The following is a 23,477-nucleotide window of genomic DNA, read 5'->3' as shown; positions in this document are numbered from 1 at the left end:
CATAGTGATCTCATCTATGTTCTTATAAACGAGAGTGATCTTTGGCCTGCTTATCTCCAAAATTGATGAGCTCTTGGTCTGACTTCGCTCTGCTGAGAATTCAGCGTATCACCCTTCACTTCGTTTGTAGATGATGATAATCTGAGGCAGTACCCTCCTCCAATGTTCGCTGTCTTGTTGATTCATTCAATCTCACGAAGTCCCAGCCAGTTTCTCCTTTCCCGCGCTTTGAACGGGTACCACTTGGCCTGGCTCATATTTTAGGTCTTCTTCACGCATTCCTTCATAAACTAGCCGGGAGGAAATCAAACGTGGGAGTTGCCATATCAACGATCGATTTGGTGACATACTTATGCACGTGAACGAGGAAACACACCACGGAGGAGACACCGGGTGAAGAACATACCGAGGTCCCCAAAAAACTCTCGAAAGCGATAGAGGCGGAAAGGACTGGATCAGCCAGGGATATAGACCTGCAGCATAGTGAAGAGCAGAAGCTGGACAACCTAGACCTAGGACTTCGGGTTGACAGTGACGCGCAGGAAAGCGTCAGTGGAGAAGAGCTCGAAACAATAACGAAGCCAATGGCTAGCAATAAGATAGCCCAGATAAGCTTCCACCATGTGAAAGATCCATCTACGGTAATTGCGAGGCAAGTTGCAATGAGAACATTGGAATAGTGGTGGCTCAGCAGCCCTGGGTGTAACGGGGTAGATTCGTGGTCTGCAAGTAGGGGTCATTGGTCCAAGGAAAATGTACTTGGAGCCAAGACCACTAGCTTTTTCCAGGCGGAAATATACGCCACCTCCAAAGGAGCTTCAGGGAGCAGAACGTTGCTATTCTTGCCGACAGCCACGGAGCGATAGGTCTAACCAGGTGAACTCTAAACTGGTCTGGGAATGCCTTGAGAGACTGAATACATTCGGCTCGTTCAACAAGATTTGGATACCCTGGATTACAGGCCACGTTGGGTTGGAAGGCAATTAGGCAGCGAACCAACTAGCCAAGAAGAGGGGCGCCTTTACACCTGCCAAAAACTTTCTGTGGAATCGGGAGTGGGTTAATGGATATGACATTAAAAAAATTATGAGGAACGATTGAGGGAGGCCTACCAAGAATGGAGTAGTCCGGGGTGCTCATTAGGCGATACGAACCCAGCCGCAATAAGAATTTGTTTTTTGAAATGGACCCCTCTCAATAATTTTATTTATTATAAAATGGAGTGTGCAACTTATCAAAATAGCCAAAATGAGGTCATTAGGGAATGTAATTTAGTTAATCGCCTCTCAGTAAAAAATAAATAATTCTTAACTTGGTAACCCCGACGTGAGGTGACCAGGGTTGAGCAAGTGGCCGAGAAAATTCACCTGCTTCTGTGGAAATTCGCATTTGTCAATGTTTAGAACGAACCCCGTCTCAAGGAGACTTTGAAGAATCACAGTCGAGATGATCCAAATGCTCAGATTTGGAAGAAGAGCCAACCAAAAGATCACCCATGTAAACGAAACAGAAGTATGGTATATCTTCCGTAACCTTGCGAAAACACGGCAGGTTGTCAGAGAATGCACAAAGTCATGGATCGGTCGGGAATTGTCTGGGTATTCAGGAGCCTGTAATCCCAGCAAGGCCTCCATTCGCCATTTGGCTTAGCGACCATATGGAGTGGAGATGACCAACACCTATTGGAAGGTCTACAAATACTGTTTCATGAGGTCATCGAACTCTTTTCTTTGCAACAGCTTGCCTCTGGGGTGATAGGGGACGCACCTTTGAGAAGATCGTGGTGTCGGTAGTGCTGATGTGGTGCTGCATATCATTCTTAATCGGCTGGGAGAAATTACTTTCAGTAAGTTCAAGTTGCGATATTTTCGGCCGAGTGCGCGAATGTTATAGTCGGCAATGTCCTCGAAAACAATGGAAAGAGTGTCGTTTGCGCAGGTGGAAATTTTTCCTGACGACTTTAAAGAGATTGTGGGTTCTATTAAGGCTTTCTTCTTCAGGTCCACCAACAGCGCATAATGACACAGGAAGTCTGCGCCTAAAATGGGGATGCTAATGTCCGTCAAAACCGATCGCCACAAAAAGGTTCGGTGCAATCCGAGACTCATGTCCACCTGCCTTCAGTCATAAGTGCGGATGGGAGAGGAGTTCGCAGCAGCAAGTCGCAAGTTCTGCGATATCAATCAACAACGCCTGCTCAAAGGGTCGAAAATTGTAAGGCGACGTGGTACTGCGCTTCGATTAGCCGCCGCCGAGGAATGCACCGAGCCTTGTTTTTCGTCGTATTGAAATTGCATCCAGTGGTACATTTAGTCGCTGGAGCTCCGAATTTACGGTAAAGTCACTACAGTCACCGTAAGTTTGGAAACTGCGCCCACAAGTGTCGTCACCATTGTTTTCAAATCCTCAACCTCCCGACGAGTGTCTCTAGAGACTTCTGCGTGGACTTTGTCGACCATGGCCGATAATACTTGGCGCGGTGCTCGCCGGGAGCCGCCGCAAACAGAGCGTTTTAAAAAGCTCTGAGCCGACCATATCCCCACCAAACTGCCTCATTTGTAGAAGCAGCTGGCTGGGGATACGGTTGCCCAGCATCAGCTTGTTCAGTAAGTATTCAGCTTCGTTTCCTCACTTACTGACAGCTAGCGTATGAGCTGTTCGTAGCGCCATTCTCCAAAACATCCGTGATTAGCTCTATGGTCTGTTCGTCGAGACCGACGTGTCTCAAGATTAAAACGCATGGCGTCTGCGAGCGCAAATTGTGCCTCCAGTTAGCAGAACCACGGCGCTGGATTGCGTAGCCAAAAGAGGGCGCCCTGATTGCGACCGCTGCTATAGGGTGGATCACCTCCCGTGGTTTCGTCTTTGCGAAACATGTGGCGCTAGTCAGCGATGGAACACCGAAGCCGAACCAGACGACCAAAGCGGACAAAGAAGGAAGAAAAAAGAGTGATATCACACCCCGACGTACTCAACACCACCGTAGTCACACAGTCAACGGCCAAGTAGAGACCGGAGCGGGACCTTTCTCTTCCCAAAAACTGGCTCTTACGGCTAAAAACCAAAGAAATATATATGATGGCCGTCTCCTTTTCTGCGAAAGTCCTTGCGTTGGAAGCAATTATATTTATTTGTATAATAATAATACTTTGAATTGTGTGTAGAAAGATGTTGCTGAATCGCAGCTACTTTTGGTGATCGGACGAGAACTGGTGGACCGTTGTGGTATGGCCGTTGATGCACCTTCGAAAATAGTTGAGGTTTGCAGCGGACGCAGCAGAATCTTCGGCGGAAATTAACAACGCAATGTTCCTGTTGGCACGGTCTCGGCCTATTTCACTTCACTAGTGATCTCACCGCCGGCAACGCATTCGGTGGCTTTTGTCTCGCGATGTGCCGCACACGCTATAAAATGGGAACTTTATGAAGTTACGTAATGACCCCTTTACTGGGCTTAACCAAACGAGTTGAGAAAGCCCTGAAAGGAGCAGCACCTGTATTCGAGGAGATCATGAAATTGAGAATGCCGGAACCATCTTTGCTACGGATCAGATGTTAACCCAAAATGCATAAAGAGGGTAATGAATTAAGAGAGATCATCGCTGATTCAAATTCGTTAATATAATACATTGTAAAATGATTGGTCAACGAATGCAATAAACATGGTAATCCATACAGTCAATACCCCATAAAGAACTACCCTGAATGCATCCAAAGACTCGCACAGGTGGGACACATATAAGATAACGAAATGCTGGTGTCATTTGATGTCAAGGTACTTTTTCAAAATACACCCGTAAAACAAGTCATACACCAACTTGCGCTGTGATTCAACACACTGGACAGCATCCAAATATGGAAAAGGAGAGTAAATGTTTATACTTAACGAGCCTTATTTTGTGTGAGCGAAAACTAACTTCAAGTTCTGCAGCGAATACTACCAGTCCACAAAAACAGTAGCAATGAGTAACCCACGATACTAATAATTTAATATAACATTCATCGCCGAAAGAGGATCTACTAGAAATTAGAAATCGAACGGTTGATAAAAAAAAAGCTCCAACTGGCTAACAGAAAAGAGCACTTCAAAACAACGTGGGCTTGATGGATAAGCTTACCATTATGCGATAACTTCTACCGACTGAAAACAATAACGAATCCTGAAGTGGTTTAATATTCAGGTAATTGGTTCGAATAAGGAATCGATACTAAGATTCGAGGGGGAAAAGGACCTACAAATTTGTGAGCTAGCAACCTACAAATGTCGAAAACAACTAAGATCGTCGACGAAACCGTGGTTAATATCGAGGCGAGTATAAAATTCTTGGATAACGAAACTAAGGATGAAATTCGTGCGGGTATAAGTAAAATCATTCGGAATAACGCGCCGCTAAAAATTTGTAAACACGATTTAAAAACAATAAGCGAACTTCGTGATAAGCCGCTATACTTTCTCAAGGCGGACAAGGGAAACAACGTCGTCGTTATGGAAAAAGCTAAGTAAGACCAGGCTATTTTTCGGAAACTGGAGAGTGGAAACTTCTTCGAATTACGGAACAACCCGCTGCCTGAATCTATCAAAAGGGTCGATCGAGCGTTGAAGGAAGCTAGTGTGGTATTCTCGAATATCGGACGGCTCCGAATGTTTAATCCTGCGCTTCTAAGAATCAGATGTCAACCGAAAATCCACAAGGGGATGAGATGCGAGAAATCATTGCAGACTCGAACTCACCCTTGGGGCGACGAATAGTAAGTATTCAGTTGCTAACTCCCATGAAGTAATACAGAAGCTGCAAGGCATAGAGGGAATGGGGGAGGACGAGGTGATTGTGTCATTCGATGTGAAGGCATTGTTTCCCAACACGCCAGTGAAAGAATCAATTTTCGAACTCGAGAGATGGCTGCGCCAGTTTGGATCTGGCCCGGAATGGAGAAGAAAAGTTGGTATCTATGTAAACTTGGCCAGGGTCTGCATGAACGCAAACTATTTTACGTTTCGGGATAGATTCTACAAAACTACTTCGGGAGTAGCAATGGGGAACCCCCTCTCGCCGATACTCACTGAAAGGTTCATGTCACCAATTGAAGAAGAAATTGAATCGAGGGGAATAATGCCTAAAGTATGGTTTAGGTATGTAGACGGCGACGTATTTGCGATTGTTAGAAGAGACGATATCGACATGGTCATCTCCTCTATGAACAAGATTCATCATAAAATCGAGTTTACACTAGAGGTAGAAAAGGATAGGGCTCTACCTTTCCTAGATCTAAATATCGTCAACTCTAGCGGGAAGCTTATGTTCGAAATATACCGTTAATCTACAGCAACGCAGAGAACGATACCAGCAACTTCACACCATACATTTTCCCAAAAAATGGCTGCCTATAATTGCATGATTCACCGACTGATCACATACCCTCTTTCGGAATACGTTCAATAAGAAACGACAGCATATTATTGACACCGTTATTAAGGAGCTATAATCCTCAGACTATTGAGAAACTGATCGAAAGGAAAATCAAGCAACACAATAGGCATACCTATACAACACTATTTACGCAGCAGAAGGAGGCAACCACCAGACGGAAAGTATCCCGTATTCCTACCTACTTAACAACGTCAGGAATTGTTGTTTAGAATATGCGGGATCCTAAGTCCACATCCACATGATGGTGGACCGGACCAAAAGAGGAGCAACTTACTCCCACGTTTTTTGGTTCACGGATCCCTAGTTTGGGGCATAGTTCCCAAGCATTCAAAAACCAAAAAAACCAAAAATGACTAACGGTTTCGTCCAGGACAGAGGCAATTCTTCAGACGCTGCCTCACCTCTGCCGTGAGAGCAGCATGACCGAAAGTGGTAATAGGTGGAAAAACGCTCCTTTATATCATCGCAAAAACACGACAAGGTTGCGAATTATATTGAACTAAACCGCCAGTTGTTTTAGTGTAAGCTAGATTAAGAGTCTGAAGAGATGCCTCTACCCTGGACGAAACCGTTAGCTATTTTTGGTTTTTTGATTTATCAGGAATTGGATAAAAAAGTTTCAACTGGACGTCGTAGGTTCGAGTCGATCGTCCACCTTACGGAATTTACTGGGAAACGTCAAGGATCCTTTGGCAGCGGAGGAAAAAAGCGGGATCTACCGAATAACGTGCAGCGATTATAATAAAATATACATAGGACAGACTAAACGCCTGATAACGACTAGATTTAATAAACACATCAAGGAAGCGGTAAGTAGTGTTCGAAAACAAAAGTCGTGCATAAGGTCATCAGTGGCAGCGCATTCAACGGGAAAATCTTCAGCTCTTGCGTCATATAAACCGAACGACAACCTTGGACCTCTGGGAAAGTCTAGAAATTTTGAGAGAAGACACGCTGCGGTTATTGAACACGGATTCGGATAACTGCCCTTCAAAATTAATAAGACCCGTCGCGGTAATTAACAGATAATTAGGTTAATAATTTAAATAAAATTTCAAAAGTAATTTAAGTAATTAGTGACTAAGTATAAGAGAATCGTATAATCGCAATTGTTTTAGTAGCTTTGCACTGATGAAGGGGGTAAGTTGCTCCCGAAATATTATATATATCTACATTGAAAAATAAACATTTTAGTTTGGAGGAAGCTACTGGTCTATCAATATTCTGAAATACATTTTCCAAACTGCAAGAAAGTATCTGTCTTATATTGCAATTCCCGCTATTTGTGGTCTCTTGTATTTGATTTTAATAGGTTTGTTTATTTGCAGTGAAAGTTGTTTTCGAAATCAATGAAAACTTTCATGGGTAGGAGAAGCGAATTGGTAAAAAGCTAATATCAAATTTAAAGTATGATATTTAACAACAGGAATCAAAAACAGTTTGTACTTGCCTTTCAAGTGTTCAAAGGTCTCTGTGCTGTGATCTTTAATCTTCTCATTAACATTCACTCACTTGCGTTTTTTTATTAAATGCAACAGAAATGAAAGAAAAAAGGAGGATAGAAAAAAATAAAAACAAACATCTCAATTTTAATAAGAAAAGATTCCAATTTATTGTTCAATTGTAAAGTGTTGAGGGTTTTACATTTTCATAAAAAAAAAAAACAAAACAATTCTATGCATATTATTGATTTTACTAGTTGGATAACTATTGCTCGAATTTGAGAGTTAATTCGTTTTCTAGTATTCGCATTTTTCGTTTCATATTTCTATGCAACAATCGTAAATTTGATTATAACAAAAACATTAGTGTAAGGTTTGTTAAAGTTGAGATTCAATTCATATTTTTTTATATACTTGGAGCTGATTTAATACAAGAAAAATATGATTTCGTTCTACAAGATCACAGCACGATTTACTTTAAATTCAAAAGCTTAAATTCGCTCGATACACATGAAAGGAGACATTTAAACAGTAGCAGAACGCTAATGAACTGAATTCAATTGAAATTATTTAAAATTATTATCAATTTGATTGGAACTGTACGAAGATCGATTACGTTCATATCTAATAAAAACATATGACCCTCCACTTCGTGAGGTATTCAAATGATCGCAACAAAACAGTTAGACCTGCTTTTCTGGGCTAGTTCCTAGAATGTATTCTATTTCATTCGATATGTTCCAAGGAGACAGATATAATGGGTCTTATTCGGGGATACATCAGGTCTACTTTTTACTAACAGGATAATTCGAGTCAGTGCTAGTCAATTTTAAAAGCTGCACAATATACACTCATCCCACAAAACTAATTTTTATTTCTTACTCCGTTTTGGATGAATGACCAAAGCTGCAGCTGATCCTATCTTAGAGTATATCTAGCTTCAATATCATCGCCGATCACAGAACAGTACCACAAAAAAAAAGAGAAGAGAAAGCGATTAAGTGCAAGGGAAAAGAGATAGAAACAAATCCCAAAAATTCAACAGGAGTCCTTTGATAATATAGTCAAGAAGGATATGATGTGTGGCAAAATCATAATATGTGGTGGTTCATAGGAAGATGGATCTTATCTTCTTCCCAAGGCTCAATTTTTCGGGAGGGGAAAATGGAATTTTGAATATTTTTGAGATTCAAATTGTAATTGTCCTGTAATGCCGCCTCGTGTGAAGTATAGATTTTGAGGTTCTAGGCTTTTACCCCTTCACCAAGGGTCTTCCTTGCATGGAACCTTAGTGAATTTTTAACTAATGATTGGTAATTATATTTAGGATCTAAAATTAAACAGCCCACGCCTTCAAACGTCCATTAGGAAATGAATAATTGCTTATCTTATTAGTAGATCTTAAAGATCTCTATTATATATAATAAATACTCATTACGTCATTTGAGATAATAACATTCAAGTTTTAGATGTGCATAGCACCTTTACAGGCGAGAATTCCCTCCAAGGCACCTCTAATTCGTGACTTAGTCTTTCCATCATTGATTATTCCCCAGGATGGAATAAGCATCGTTCAATTTCCGCAATTTTGGATAAGCGGAAAATTTTCAACAACTCTTGCTGGCGGACGAGGGGGAAGTAAATTTCCTCAACGTACTTCGCATTTTTTGTCTTCCAAAACTTTTATTTCTCTTTTTTATTGTAGGCATATTTGATTTACCCCTTCAAAGTAACCACAACCACTAGAGATTTAGGAGAATCGTCAAAGTATAGCGATTTTTCTTCAAAACTATGGTTTGATATAGAAGAGATTAATTTCTAATTTAAATTCAGACCCGGCCAAAACTTGTTTTGCAATCTTTCAGGGGAGGAAGCTGTGCTTGGTGGGATAATATCACTTATTCTATGAAGCACCAGATTTGACATAGATGAAATCACTCACAAAAAGGGAAATCAAATCAAAGAAGCATAAAAGGCCTTTACCAATGCACCACTTCATTCCAAAATTTGTTAAACGTCTTGTTCTGTAATTAATAATAACTTATACCACCTCTACTAAATTTGAGGTTTCCACCAGATTAAAATTAAATATTTTCCTATGCTACTTATTAGTGTGCACCAAGAGAGACTACCCCCATAGGGCATGGCTCCGACACGCAGAGTTGACAGCCAGTTCAGTGCACATTCAGACTTTTCAAGTCATGTGCAGCCATCAATCCCGAGTATATTCGCTTCAGAGTTAGGCCTACTAACAAGCTTAATTTTTTCAAAACTTCTGCCTTTTAAATTCTGTATAAATTCGAAACATAATAACGTCTTCAATCGTTATATATCAATAAGATCTAATGAGAAATGAACTAATCACGGCGAGAGCAGGGAATTCAACACTCCCTCGCAAGTGTTAACGGCTACAAGCTAACAGAAACCAAGAAATAATACCATAGTAGAATCCATATTACATCAAAACAGGGATAAAATGAGTACTTGTAAAAATCATAATTTTTCAAAAAAGCTGAAAAATTTCGATTTCAGCGAAGAGAGACAGAAAAAAAAATTCATTAGTGAATTACCATTTCCCTTCGACCTAAATTTCTAAATAAATTTGCGTTGAATTCATTAAAACTAGCGAAAAGGCTTTATCATAATTCAATACCTCACGCATTTTAAAGAATGCCATCCCTGTCAGTAGCGAATCAGATCCAGCCTGATGCTGTGGTCCGACACGTCGTAATTCCAATTGATCGGCAACCTCTTGTAATCCACCTTTTAAATTCTTACATGATTTCATCAAATATTTGATGTCGTAGATTGTTGGAAAATATAAACGTAACAATTCGAAAAATTCACTTTCTTCCGGTGGTAGATTTTGATCCGTGAGCAATTTCAATAAATAACCAAAGTCGTAGCCTGAATGAAAGCATAACCATTTGATGTTATCCATTAAAACGATGCCGGATGTCATTAGAAGTTCAGCAAAATCAAGTGGATCGATACCATCCTCTTCGTGCTTTTTGAATTGTATGCCGGAATTGGTTAGAAGATCGATTGAATCTTGAGCATACATGTCTTCGCTGTAATAAATAGAAAAATAAACGATTAATAAAGTGAATTAGAACTATAATCACTGATTGCAATTATGTTAAAAAATATAAACTCATAGCGGGAGATCTAACACTTATAGTATTAGGTTGTTGCAAATGAAATGGCCATTTTGGAACTAAAATATGAAACAACTGTAAAGCTTACAAAAATTTATTTAATTAATCAAAATGCGTGCCAGTCGATTCAAAACACTTTTCCCAGCGAGATTCAAGAGCATGTACGCCAGTTTCGTAGAAGTCCAACTGTCGGATGTTGATGAATTCGTCGAAGGCAATTTTGGCAGCCTCTTCGTTCCTAAATTGTTTTTCCGCCAAAAAATGATCCAAATGCTTAAAAAAATGGTAGTCGGTTGGCAAAAGGTCCGGTGAATATGGTGGATGAAGCAGAGTCTCATACTGCAATTCGTTCAACTTTTGAACCGTTGTCGTGGAAACCTGAGATCGTGCATTGTCGTGAAGGAATATCACACCATATCTGTTGACTAATCTCGGCCGTTGAATACTCAATTTTTGGTGGATTTTCTCGAGTTGGGCACAGCATTTCTGTGCATTTATCCTTTCTCCAGGTGCCAAAAAAGAATAGTGGATAACCTCAGTTGTAGACCACCAAACAGCCGCCATTACCTTCTTCGGATGGAGGCTCGGTTTCGGCATATGCTTCGGTGGCTCATCAGTATTTAGCAATTGTGCTGATTTGGGACGATTGTCGTATAATATCCACTTTTCATCACATGTCACTCGTTGGGGAGTTCCGTCCCCACGTACTCGAGGAAGGTGATCAGACTCGAGTCTTCAAGGGACTCATCTGAACTGACTTCGGCCACGAAGCCTCACCGGAGGTTATCTGGTACCATGGGAATCGCGACGGCCCTCTGAGAGCATATGCTCTAGAAGAATTCCTGGAGGATGTGTTCTCGGCCCGGTTATTTGCGGTTGGCCTCCTAGTGGGAGTTTCAAGGCGGTTGTGGTTATGCCTACATCGCGGGCAGAGCTCCTCGGAGCTCAAGCGTGGAGTTGCGCTGTACAACTCGGATGCCGTACCCCTTAGTTGCGGAAGAGGTGTTAGATAACCATCCTAGGGCCGGACCTCTGGAACGCTACCTATGACAGTCTACTTAAACTCGACATGCCAGAAGAGTAGCGCTTGGTCGGCTATGCAGATGATGTCGGAGTGCTTGTTGCTGGACGCACTGTCGAACAGGCGCAAAGCAGACTCGGCATATTGATTCGACGGGTAAGCGGATGGATGACTACTCATGGTTTCAACCTTGCACTGGAAAAAACCGAAGTAGTCATCTTGACTAAAAAGAGAATTCCGACCCTGCGTCCCATATCGTTCGGCGAGTCGATAATCGAGTCAAAATCAGCGGCAAAGTACTGAGCAAATCAAAGCAGCAGCGAATAAGGTTGCGGCTGCAGTTTCGGTGTTAAGTAGGCTAATGGCAAACATTGGGGGTCCTAGCAGGTGACGTCTCCTGATGAGTTCAACGCAGTCTGCTCTGCTCTACGGCGCAGAGGTATGGGCTGGCGATCTTAACAAGGAGGTATATCGTAAACGCCTCGCGCAAGTACAGAGACGGGGAGCTTTGCGAGTGGCGTTTGCGTACAGCACTGTCTCTGAACCGGCCGTGATGGTGATCGCGGGAGTGATCCCCGTTACCCTTCTTGCCAAGGAGTCAGGCCATATACAAGCGCAAGGGAGATGAGCCAAGGGAGATGGTTGCTCGCGAAGAACGGCAACACACTCTAGACGAGTGGCAGCTCTCGTGGCAAAATGAAACTAGAGGCAGATGGACTGCGCGGCTCATCGGAAGCATGGTGAGACTGACTATTTCCTTACCCAATTTTTAGGTGGGCATGGAAGTTTTCAGTCTTACCTGCACAATATTGGAAAAGCGTGTTTCCGGCTTGTGCGTTTTGCAATGGAGTTGTGGACGACGCCCACCACACTTTTTTTTCTTGTGGAAGGTGGGATGGGGTTCGTCAGCAGCTTTGTTTAAGCACAGGGGATCTCTCTCCAGACAACACTGTCGAAGAGATGCTGACAGGTGGAACCATGTTGCCCATTACGTTCGGGCCCTTCCGTTGCTAAGAAGATAGAACTCGACCGGCGGAGCCGGATGGCAGGGGGTTCCTTGAACTGACAGTTCCCTTTCACCTCTCCCCTCCCGTTGGTGAAAGGAATTCCCTGATTTGAAGGATTGTGGTCCCAAAATCAATCCGTGTCCGAAGAGGACCGTGGAATTATGCCTACACGGCAGGTACTCACGTTAAACCCCCAGGACTTTCATCACATGTCACTATTCTATGCAAACAGAGATCACTTCTGTTACAGAAGAGTAAAGACCTGCAATTTTCCATTCGAAGCGCCATGTTTTTTTCCGTAAGGGCATGCGTTTGTCGAGTTTTTCACCTTTCGAAGTTGTACGCCCAGCTCCTCTGTAATGTATCTCACAGATTGACATGTGTCGGATTCGACTAGCAAACGCAGCTCGTCGTTGTCAATCGATAGTCCTGGATGTCCACGTGGCTCACTTTCAAGGTTTACATCACCTGACCGGAATTTTTCGAACCACCGCCGTGTGGTTCATTCGGTTACCGTATTAGCTCCAAATGCGCTGTTAATGTTCTTGGTCGCCTCCGCGACCGAGTTTGAACTAATACAGAACAAGTTGGGAAACCGGAAGCTTGACGCTTCAGGTATAAAAGGTTTTGTGTTTCCCTATGTGAGGAGCATAACGTAGTTCTCCATTGGCTTTTAGCATTGACCCGAGATATTGAAATCGTTCAGTTCTGGGCAGGTTACTGCCATTGCCAGAACTGAGCAATTTAAATATTTCGAAGGGCAGGTTACCGACATTGCCAAAACTCAGCGATTTAAATATCTCGAGGGGCAGGTTACTGCCATTGCCAGAACTCAGCGATTTAAATATCTCGAGGCTGCCAATGGAGAACTGCGTAATGAAATTATTTCACACATTAACGCAACCTGGATGAAGTGGCATTCTCCAACTGGTGTTCTTTGTGATCGACATATCAGCGCACGTCCCAAATCTAAAATTTACTGCAATGTCGTCCGTCTGCCACTCTCTATAGTTCTGAGTGTTGGCCGACTATAAAGGACAATGAACGGCGTCTTGCGGTAATGGGGACGAAGATGTTGCATTGCACTGGTGGCGTGACACGTTTTGATTACGTCTGAAATGAGAATATCCGCGATCGATATGGGTTTGCATCGATCGTGGAAAAACTGCAAGAGAGGCGTTTTCGATGGTGTGGTCACGCAATTCACGCTAACGAGAATTCAACAACCAGTATTGATCAGAACATCGAAAGCAATGGTAAGCAACCAAAAGGCCGGCCAACACAATGGTGGCTTGGTACGCTGGATGGGGATTTAAAGGTCTCGCGATTACATCCTGATCAGGCATTTGATAAAATAAAATGACGAAACCGATCATCACGAGCCGACCCCGCTTGTGAACTGAAGGCTGAAGAAAAAGAAAAAGACGTGAGAAGCGACGAGTGCACGACAGCTCCGTGTAATATAGCTAAAAATTCCATTGCCCTCTATTTTCTAGAAAGCGATTTAAATAAATCATTTGATGGAAAGCCCTGTGTTGATAATGATCAACCTCATACGCTTCACGCTCTCAGTTTAATATTATTAGCGAATGAAAACAATTTAACCAACATCAAATATAAAAAAGGGCTAGGGAGAATTAGATTCTTCTTGAATAGAATTTTAATATTTCACTCGAATTTCAATTATTCTCGTTAATTATGACGTCAGCATCTTATTTGTATGGCTTAGAATGCTGTTAATTAGCACGAAATTGATAAGTTTGAACTGCTATAACTTTCCCACTAATAGTTGGATTTTCATGAAACCTGGCATGTGTATGCACGAAGTTGTCCTCTATGTCGGTGCAAAATTTAGTACACTTAGCATGAACTTAAGGGGAGTTTTTTAGTCAATTTCTAAAAGTTGATAATATACTATTAGTAATCTTTTTGAGCAGATACCGGAATAGGACATCTCTCGAAGATTAGATTTCACATAAGTGTTTTACACAAAATCTTAAAAAGTGCTGCAAATAAGTAGATTCTTCATAAATGCGACTTTAATATTTCACCCGAATGTCAATTATTCCGGGTAATTATGACGTCAGCATCTGATTTGCATGGCTTTGGAAGCAGTAAACTCGCGCGAAATTGCTAAGTTTGAACTGCTATAACTTTGGCGTTAATTGCCAGATTTCTACGAAATTTTGCAAGTATACACAGAATATTGTCCTCTATGCTGGTATAAAATTCCAAAGTCCTAGGATGAATTTAAGGGGGGTTTTCTAGTAAATTTCTAAAAAGTAGTAATATACTATTACTAAGTTTATTTGAGCAGATACCGGGATGGGACATATTTTGAGGCCTAGATTTCATCTAGGCGCACCACCCTGATTTTTTCCGGATTTTTAGGTTGGGTAGTTTCCGAAAATGAGTCCTGTCTCATTTCAAGTGCGTACATTTTGACTCATTACTTACGCACTTTGCAATTTATGCCAAAACTAATATCAGTTTCGGAAAGTAAAAATCGAGACCTTTCATTTGATACCCTACACAACTAAATCCGGTGAAAAAAAATTTTGAATCCCCCCTTTGCATGTATGGGGAGCCCCCTTTAAACTCCACCTAAATTTATGCCACTCGCTGTATGCGTGGGATTTCATAGTTCCCATCTGTCCACCAAATTTTGTTTGGATCGGTTTAGCCGTTTTTGAGAAAAATGCGTGTGACAGACAGACAGACAGACAGACATTGAATCGATTTTAATAAGGTTTTGTTTTACACAAAACCTTAAAAAGTATACGTTCTTGGCTCTTTTCCACCCTTTTCTCCTTTTTATTCACTGTTATCACAACGATGGTCAAAACTGAAATGACTCCTTGATTAAATGTAGGAGTATTAATACTTCATTACCCGACACCAAAAGCGCCAATTAGTGGTAGTTTGATACAGCAAAATCGCAATTAAATTCACTTGATTGCCAAATCGGCGATTTCATGTACAACAACCTCATAAATTAACACAGTAAACACAGAATACTGATGTGAAGCCGAAAGAAGGATTCCAAATCATAGTAAAAGCTTCATTAAAGGAGATAAGATGGTCAGCTTTTCATTGTTGGGTTCTTAGATTACAAAATACAAACTCTTTAATCATAGAAACCTGGAAAAAATGGCTTTTGTACAATAGGAAATTGCAAACACCGATTTGTAGAGAATGAACATAACAATTGGCGCAGCATAGACCTGACAACAGATTCAAAGTTAATCACAATTGGAAGGAAGCGTTCCTTTTGATACGCAATCATTTTCGAAGAGGCCGTTAGAGTATTCAAAGTATAAAAAGTCGAGTTATTCTTGAACGGCGTAGGAGAGCAAGAGATCCGACTATGGTTCAGATCAAGGTTGCATAATAGGGCAAGTCTTCATAGGGCTTCTGTTTTCTGACGGACCAAGAGTGTACAGTGTGTGTCTGGATAGTTGCGTGGTTAGAGCCCAAGGCTATCGTACGGAAGGTCGCGATTCGAATCTCACTGGTGACGTCGGATACCAGTCGACCCAGCTGTAAATGAGTACCTGAGTCAAATCAGGGTAATAATCTCGGGCGAGCACAATACAGGCCACATTGTGTCCTATAGGGTAGTGTAATTCTGAAGTGTACGTGAATGAAGCGCTCTAACACACGTCAAGGCCCTAATCCAATATGGGTTGTCGCGTCAACCATTATTATTTCCGAGTTATCACAATCTCGGTAGATGCCGGATTTTACCTAATACTAGCACGAAGTGCCAAGCATTTAGGCTCGGATAATCCTACCTACTTAAAAACTACAGGGGCGCTGGTGGTAGTGGCCGACGGTAAGTCAATGGGAGAATTCGTCGAGAACTCCCCACAATATTGAGCACGTATACAGAATGGTGTACTTCTGCATGGTTTGAATCAGACTGTGCGAAAGTCCCAGGACATCAAGAGATTTAGGTACAATACAATGGGGGGTTTAGGTAAAATACCCGTAGCTGACAATGTTATGGGAACTACAACCACCCGCTTGAGACGCCAAATTTCTTTGATTTTTCGAGCCATTGGCTCAAAGCAAAGTTCACCTTCTTCTCCACGTATTTCCGTTCGATGTTGCTGTTATGGGGGACAGCAACATCAATTATATGATATATGCAGAGCGACCCGTCTCGTCAACTAACAGTATGTCAGGCTTGTTATGAATGGTGGAATATGTTCGACAAATGATTGCCAAAGACAATTCACGTATTTACCGTGCATTGCTTACGACAACGATCCGTTCTTGGTCCGATTCGACCCCACTCAGAGGATTGAAAGATCGATCCTTCAAGTGTGGAGTCAGCCCACAGTCTGCCTTACAGACAGCCGCATGCAAGGGACTCCCCTGCTCTTTGCTGTAAAAATAAGCGCGCACCGAGTCGACTTGGCGTGCTGTTGGCCGGGTTGTGCCGCAACGTAAACCATGCCCCTTCCTCCGATGTCACGAGGTAAGTTTATTCGCTTCTCGGCAGAGTTTGGATGATGAGTTTTGTAGCCAAGGAAGAGCTATTATTATAAGAGTGTACAGGGAAAGCCTGGGAGTAGTTTCGTTCAACCATGCCTGCTAGTCAGGTTTTAAGTGTAAGTCAATGTGACGGGAGATGGAGGGCATGTTTCCTGTATTATAATCTAATCCCAAGCGAAGGCGGGACAGTATATATCGAGAGTTTTGTAGCCAAGGGAGAGCTTGGCCTCTAGTATGCCAACTTTGAATTCTTTGGACATCTTCAGTTTCAATTAAAACCGGTACTCTGGTAGATTAGCTAGGGTGGATATTTTTTCCTAGATTACTCGTGAAACCAAAATATGAAGTCTAATTTAAAACCAGACGACGAAAAAAGAGGTGTTGCTGGCGGGCGCATTATGGAAGAGTTGCTGGCGTCCAGCCAGAAGACAGCAGAGCCAGTACAATCCCCAAGGAAAAAGAGGCCGTGAAGTTGGTGAGGGATTATCCGACAAGGCGAGATCGATTGCTCATATAAATGAATCTTCAGTAGGTGTATTATGTGTATGCACATGCAAGCATTTGGAGATGTGTGTGGGTGGGCATGTTTATGCGCAGGTCCGGTACGTGGGAACAAAACAACCACCCGTGGATAAAAATTGGCAATGAGAAGGGGAAAGGCCGGAAATGGCGATTTTTGGGAATATGCAAACGAGCTCCCGGTCGTCGACATCCAACGACCACAGTGCCTCAGTAGCAGTGGGAACCTTAGCAACTGTGACATCTAATCTTACCAAGCCTGTTGGAGGGACTAGAACGGTATCCATCAGTGTACCCGTTCCGGAGGATTTCTCAAGGAATATGTGAAAGCGTGGAGAAAGGTGACATCTCGAAAAAAGAAAGCTTGGAGGAAGATAAGACCGGATGTTATCATCTTCAAGCGAGAAGGTTCATACGCTGACATTCTCAGGAGAATGAACGCGGAACCCGAACTCAACAATTTGCTATGCTTCACCCAGTGCTATACTTGCCGAGTAAGAGCAGATGCTCAACCCTTTGGTTCATCAAGACTGACATATCCTTGGATGGGTAAGCCAGAAAAAAAAGTCACCCAAATCACTCGATGGATGACGGAATCAGCGCTACTACCATGCTCATAAGGCGACTGCTCCCCAGTAGACAGTACAACTACTGATAGAACAACGAAATCGTAGGTTTGCGAGCTACAAGTTTCCGGGCAAGAAGACTTTACCAGAGACGGGGAAACCGCAGGCAGCTGCGTGGCCGCTTAAAAGAAGCTATTCGAAAGAGTAAAAAGGACTACTTCAAATAGCTATACGACCATGCCGATATGAACCTATGGGTCTATAGGGTAGTAAGAAGTCTGCGAAGATAGCTCCATGTGACCTGTTCCTTTGAAGTTGGGGTAGACCCGAACTTTTGCTGCGTACTTCGCAATTAAATATTTCCGGTATTCCCTTGAAGGCAGGCCGGTCAGTGTTCACGGGCTATAAGCCAGACACTTTTGCTTTAAGACTTCGGCACTTGCGCTTTATCACCTAATCCACTTCCGACATGCAACACGTGTCTGGAAAAGATAATGTTGTGGCTGACGCTTTGTCACGTATTGCAGAGGTCAAGATCCCCGCCACGCTAGATTTTCCCGCAATCGCCAAGGCCCAGAAGGACGATACAGCTCTTCAGGCCTGAGGACAAACTCCAAATATACATTTACGGAATTCCCAATGTTCGGCTCAACATCCAGAATACCGTGCCCGACAAAAGAATGCTCGCACTCAACACTTATTATTCCACCTTTTTAATTACGTCTAGACAACATTTAGTCTTGCCTAACGTTGTCTATTTTGGGATTTAAAGTTAAATATTGGCGTTAAGGATTGTCATATTCAGATTTAGTTCAGTATCAGTTTGCTTAGAGATTTACAAGGAGAAATAGTGAAACCCCTAATTTTGTGTGAACAAAATGTTAGGAAGGAAAAAGTTGTATTGAGGAAAAGGCCCGTATTCTGGTTTATAGTAATAGGGAAATAGGGAGAAAAATCAATTGTTCTGAGGCAAATATTCGAAATTTTTTTAAAAAGTATGCCAGAGATGGCAATCTGGGACGAAATCAAGGGGGCGGGAGGAAGCAGGTGATTACTCCCCGGGCCAGGCGGTTATTGCGAGATAGATTTGTTACTGCTCCTCAATTACTTACTGAATTACTGGAAGGGGAAAATTTGTCAGTCAGTGTGAGAAGGTGCAGCGATGATTGAATGAGGACTCAGAGCTCGAAGACCAGCAAAAATCCGATTTTAACGAAGGCTGGAAAAAAGGCTGGATTGGGCATTGGAACGACGTGACTGGGCTGTGGACGATTGGAGGCGAGCTGTGTTCTCTGATGAGTCGAAATACAATTTGATGGAATCTGATAGACCGTCCCCAGCGCGAAGAAGAAAAGGAGAGAGATTTGACACCCAGTGTGTTGTACGAACTGCACGTTATTCTCTCTCTCAGTAATGATGTGGGGATGCATAACATCCAAAGGAAGTTGCAGTTTTTCGTTTTTAAACGGCGATCTCAATGCAGAATAGTTCAAAAAAATTATCCAAGATTGCGTTGTTCAGAGGGTAGAAGCACTGCATGAGCACTTTGACGAAGTAATGTTTCAGGACGATTCGGCTCCGTGCCGTAGAGCTCGTACTGTAAGTAGACGACCGATAAATCAGGGTACATAAACCTGACAGAGAATTCCAACGCATTTTGTGGAGTGGTCATCCGAACAAACCTATTCAATATTTTAGATTTACCACCGTGACATATGGAATGACGTGCTCTCCGTTCTTAGCCATCCGGACTCTGCAAAACGCTGCAGAAGATGAACAGGTCACCCATCCAGAAGCTGCAGAAATTATAAAACGAGATTTCTACGTTGACAACCTGTTCACTGGAGCAGATGATCTTGAGGAGTTGATACATCTGCAGGCAGAGTTAAACATTGTTCCGAGTCGAGCAAATTCAAAAATCATTCTACAAATTCTAGGCAACTACCTTTTATATCCAAGGGAATCTAATCTTAATGAACCTAATCACCAAGGGCTTCTTGATACGATACTACCTGAAGATCGTGAAATACAACAACCGCTCGCATTGGCTGAGGAAGTCCGGACACTGGGAATTCAATGGCATCCGACACAGGATAAATTCTCATTTAAGTACAGCCTTCTGAGGAACGAATCATTATAAAACGTTGTTTTGTCATACGTAGGCAAGTTATACGATCCATTAGGTTGGCTGCAACCTTGTATCATTACGGGAAAGATAACCATACAAAAACTTTCATTGCTCTAGTTGATTTGTGCAGCGCTGTTACTTGTGGAGACTACGAACAAACTAAAGAAGGCTCTCGGATGGAACGAAATACCAACCTACTGCACCGAGTCAACAGTAGTACTATCCTGGCTACAAAAACCAGCAACGAATTGGAAGGTCTTTGTTGTTAACCGAGTGAGTATAATTCAGCAGGAATCAACACCCAGCCAATGGAACCAAACCTCGACACCTGATAATCCTGCCGATCAAGCATCCAGAGGAATGCCGCCTAGCGACATTTCGAGGTGATCAAAGTACTACTCAATGCCCTCAATGCAGCTTGGCTGTCCCTGCAGATTGCGATGCGCCTGCCCTTCAACCGCTCGTCAATCACTCAGTTTGCCGCCCTTAGAATCGTATAAATTTCGACTTGAAAAACCGTTGCATATTGTCCCAAAGGAAAAGCCCACTTCTCGTTTTTATTCGAGAAGTAGATTCCGCCTCCACTATGGTGGGATGGCTTAGCGAAGCAAAGCTTAACGAACCCGCAGTCGCTCCATTAGCGCCAGAAAAAGAAAGCACTATTACTAATGAATATTGCTCGAGAGCATTAGTAGCAAGTGAGCCACTGTCGAAACCAGAATTATGTTATTGTTCCTGTACTCATCGTCAATTCCGTTACACAAAGTGACAGCATTTATTCAACGATTCATTTACAACACACGAAATCCGCAACATAGGCCGGTAGGACCATTAAGCTGCCAGAATTTAAAGGAAGCTGAAGCAAGATGCATAATACGTAAACATGTAGTAGCTAGAAGCAGTCCTATCCATAACCTCAATTCCTGGTGGAATGCCGACGGGATAATCAGAGTTGGAGGAAGATTACACAACGCACATCTCCCAGGAGAGACTAAACATCAAGTAATTATTCCGAAAGCAGCATTAGCCAAATTGATCATTCGCAACATCCACCTTAAAACACTGCACGATGGGTTACAATCAGTATTGAATACAGTACTGCAACGTTTCTGGATTCCAAATGGATTCCATTGCCAAGCAAACATTGTAGACTTGCATGCCCTGTTGCAGAGTAACAGCCAGACCGAGCAATCAATTAATGGGCCACCTCCCTCCACAACGAGTTCAACTCTGCTGGACCCATCATCATTAAATAGAGCAGCGGCCGAGATATAAAAACTACGAAGGCGTATATTGTGGTTTTCATGTGTATGGCAACGAAAGCCTTTCATCTCGAATTAGCTAGCGATCTGTCATCAGCGACATGTATAGCAACAATTCGTAGATTTGTCGTAAGAGGACCACACCGCAAACGACTTCTGAAGACCAACCAACAACCTCCAGCTCCAACTGTTAATAGCCTAACGGCTCTTGATGGGCCGCAATGTTCGAGAGTTCTCACAATCATATTTTTAAGGAAATCCAATTCCGTTTATTTTCGCTTGTATCTAAGTTTTTACACTCATAACGTAATTCATGCTTTCAATTATTGTAGATCCGACAGCGGTCGAGAAAAAATCAAATAAACCAATATTTGATGAATTATACAGCGCGGCTCGCACGGTTTCAGGTGTTGCCTCACAATCATCGATACGCTCACGCGGTGACCTGGGGCGATACCTCGAAAGACATTACTGCAGAATTTTGCCTGTCTAGAATTCCACGCTTTAGTGTACCGGTAATTATAATCACCGAGCAGGGAACGAAGTTTGAGTCCTTCCTTTTCTGAGAATTAAGCGCACTTCTCGGCTTTAAACACCACCGGACAACCGCGTACCACCCGCAGTCCAACGGGATGCTCGAGCACAGGAGGCGTTTATAATGGCTCAAGACGACCCTTCTTGGTCATAGGTCCTGTCACTGGTTTTACTTGGCTTCCGAACAGCCAATCGAAAAGAATTTTCTGCAAGTCCCACGGAAATGATATACGGGGAGAACCTGAGACTCCCCAGCGACCCTGTTCTCAACATCAGGTCGGAACTCAACGCTACTGGTCTGTTGCGCCTGCTCAAGGACGCAATGCCAAAGCTGAAGCCAACTCACCAACCACGCGAAAACCGTGGCTGATGTGCCCGGGGATCTCAAATCCTGCACATATGTTCTAATTAGGACGGACGCCTCTCGGAAGCCACTGCAGGCATCTTACAAGGGCCCCTTCGAAGTCCTTGAGTGAGGCCCACACCATTATAGCATCAACGTCGGAGGCATGGTCAAGCGGGTTACTTTGCCTTGAGTACCAACCAGCAGGAGGCGCGCGATGCACCCATTTTGATTTCCGGCAGTCGAGTTGACGGAGCCGTGCGTCTGATTCCTCGCTGAATCTCCTTTGGTTTTAGTTGACTATTGACTGAATCTCTATTCGCTGGAAAGCCGTAGTGTTTCCAGCAGGACTCGGCCCCCGCTTACAAAGTCAAGATAATTCAGCAGTGGTTAGCGGCGCATGTTCCTGACTTAATAACTGCAGATGAATGAGACTCAGGCAGGCCAGATTTGAATCCTCTGGACTACAGCCTTTTGGGCTAAGTTAGGGAAATGAGAAATGCCGCTTCATACCCATGCAATTGATGCATGGCCTCTCAGACTTCAGGCCTGCATAGGTGCTAGCGTACACTTTTCGAATGATGTGGTTTATTACTTCGTGAGAAATAAAGATTTGTTTGACTGACAGAACTTATGGCTATACTATGTATAGTTCTGATTTGTCTGCTTTGTAATATTTATCGTTTTGATTAACATTTATGTAAATAAATACTCTGGTGTGGGGGTGACAATCCCACACAATGCTGCAACCTTCCTAAGATTTCTACTTTCAACCATAAAGAACGAAAAAAAAAAAAAAAAAAATCGTTCTTGAAACTTCTGAAAAGTAGATGCGATCTGAATTCCGAGTTCTGTTTTAACATGAACCGAAGGACGTTGGTGTGTGTGTGCAGGAGGGCTCAGAGGGGAGCGCAGTCTACCCTCTGTCAATGAAGCTTGAGTTGTTATTTAATGCGTTACAAGATAATTTTAGCTACAATATTTGCGACGTGGGGAGCGGCTATGTCCTGCTTGAGCACCCTCAGGGATCATCAACGATCTTTAACGGGTCGCTTACGATACGGGGAGTGGCATCCCCGAGGTGCCCGAGCAAGTAGTTCTGACCGCCTAGCTGGCATAATGCCTTCGTCCTAGGTAGTAGCCTCGAGAAAGTTTTTCGGTGAAGACCGAACTGCTGCTGGCCGATACACGCCGGGACACACTCGAACTCCCCGGAGCCGTCGACAACTCCTTTTCGACGTCGATGGAGGAATCAGGAAAACCTCTGCCTAAAATTAAGGACGGAGCACTAAAAGAAAAGTTGGGGAGACGAGGGACGTCTAGACCGCCAGCTCTGCTTATTAAGCCGACGGAAGGCAAGACTTTTGCGGAAGTCCTTAGTGAAATTCAAGATTAAACCCGAAGATAACAGAGCAGAAGTGTCTTTCATTCGTAAAACGAAGGGTGATTGAGTACTAGTCGATAAATAAAGTTACGTTCTGTGAAGCAATCAAGGGGCTTCTGGCAGAAAAAGCTTTGGTTTCCAGCCTGGTGCCCACGCGTTTTCTGGAAATCCGAGACGTTGACTG

At 42.9% G+C, this 23,477-nt stretch overlaps 1 protein-coding gene across 2 annotated transcripts in view; it reads right to left on the bottom strand.

The window, feature by feature from the left end:
- Positions 1 to 23,477, bottom strand: part of LOC119647415 (CCR4-NOT transcription complex subunit 7) — a 31,366-nt gene that overhangs the window by 2,442 nt on the left and 5,447 nt on the right. For both annotated transcript variants that reach the window (XM_038048296.1, XM_038048297.1), the window contains exon 4: positions 9,525 to 9,942. In XM_038048296.1, coding sequence (XP_037904224.1) covers positions 9,525 to 9,942 — 418 coding nt within the window. The remainder of the gene's footprint in view (positions 1 to 9,524; positions 9,943 to 23,477) is intronic.

This window comes from Hermetia illucens, chromosome 2 (assembly GCF_905115235.1).
Source record: "Hermetia illucens chromosome 2, iHerIll2.2.curated.20191125, whole genome shotgun sequence".
NCBI lineage: Eukaryota > Metazoa > Arthropoda > Insecta > Diptera > Stratiomyidae > Hermetia > Hermetia illucens.
The sequence above is the reverse complement of the archived record's forward strand: the minus strand, read 5'-3'. Positions and strand labels throughout refer to the sequence as shown.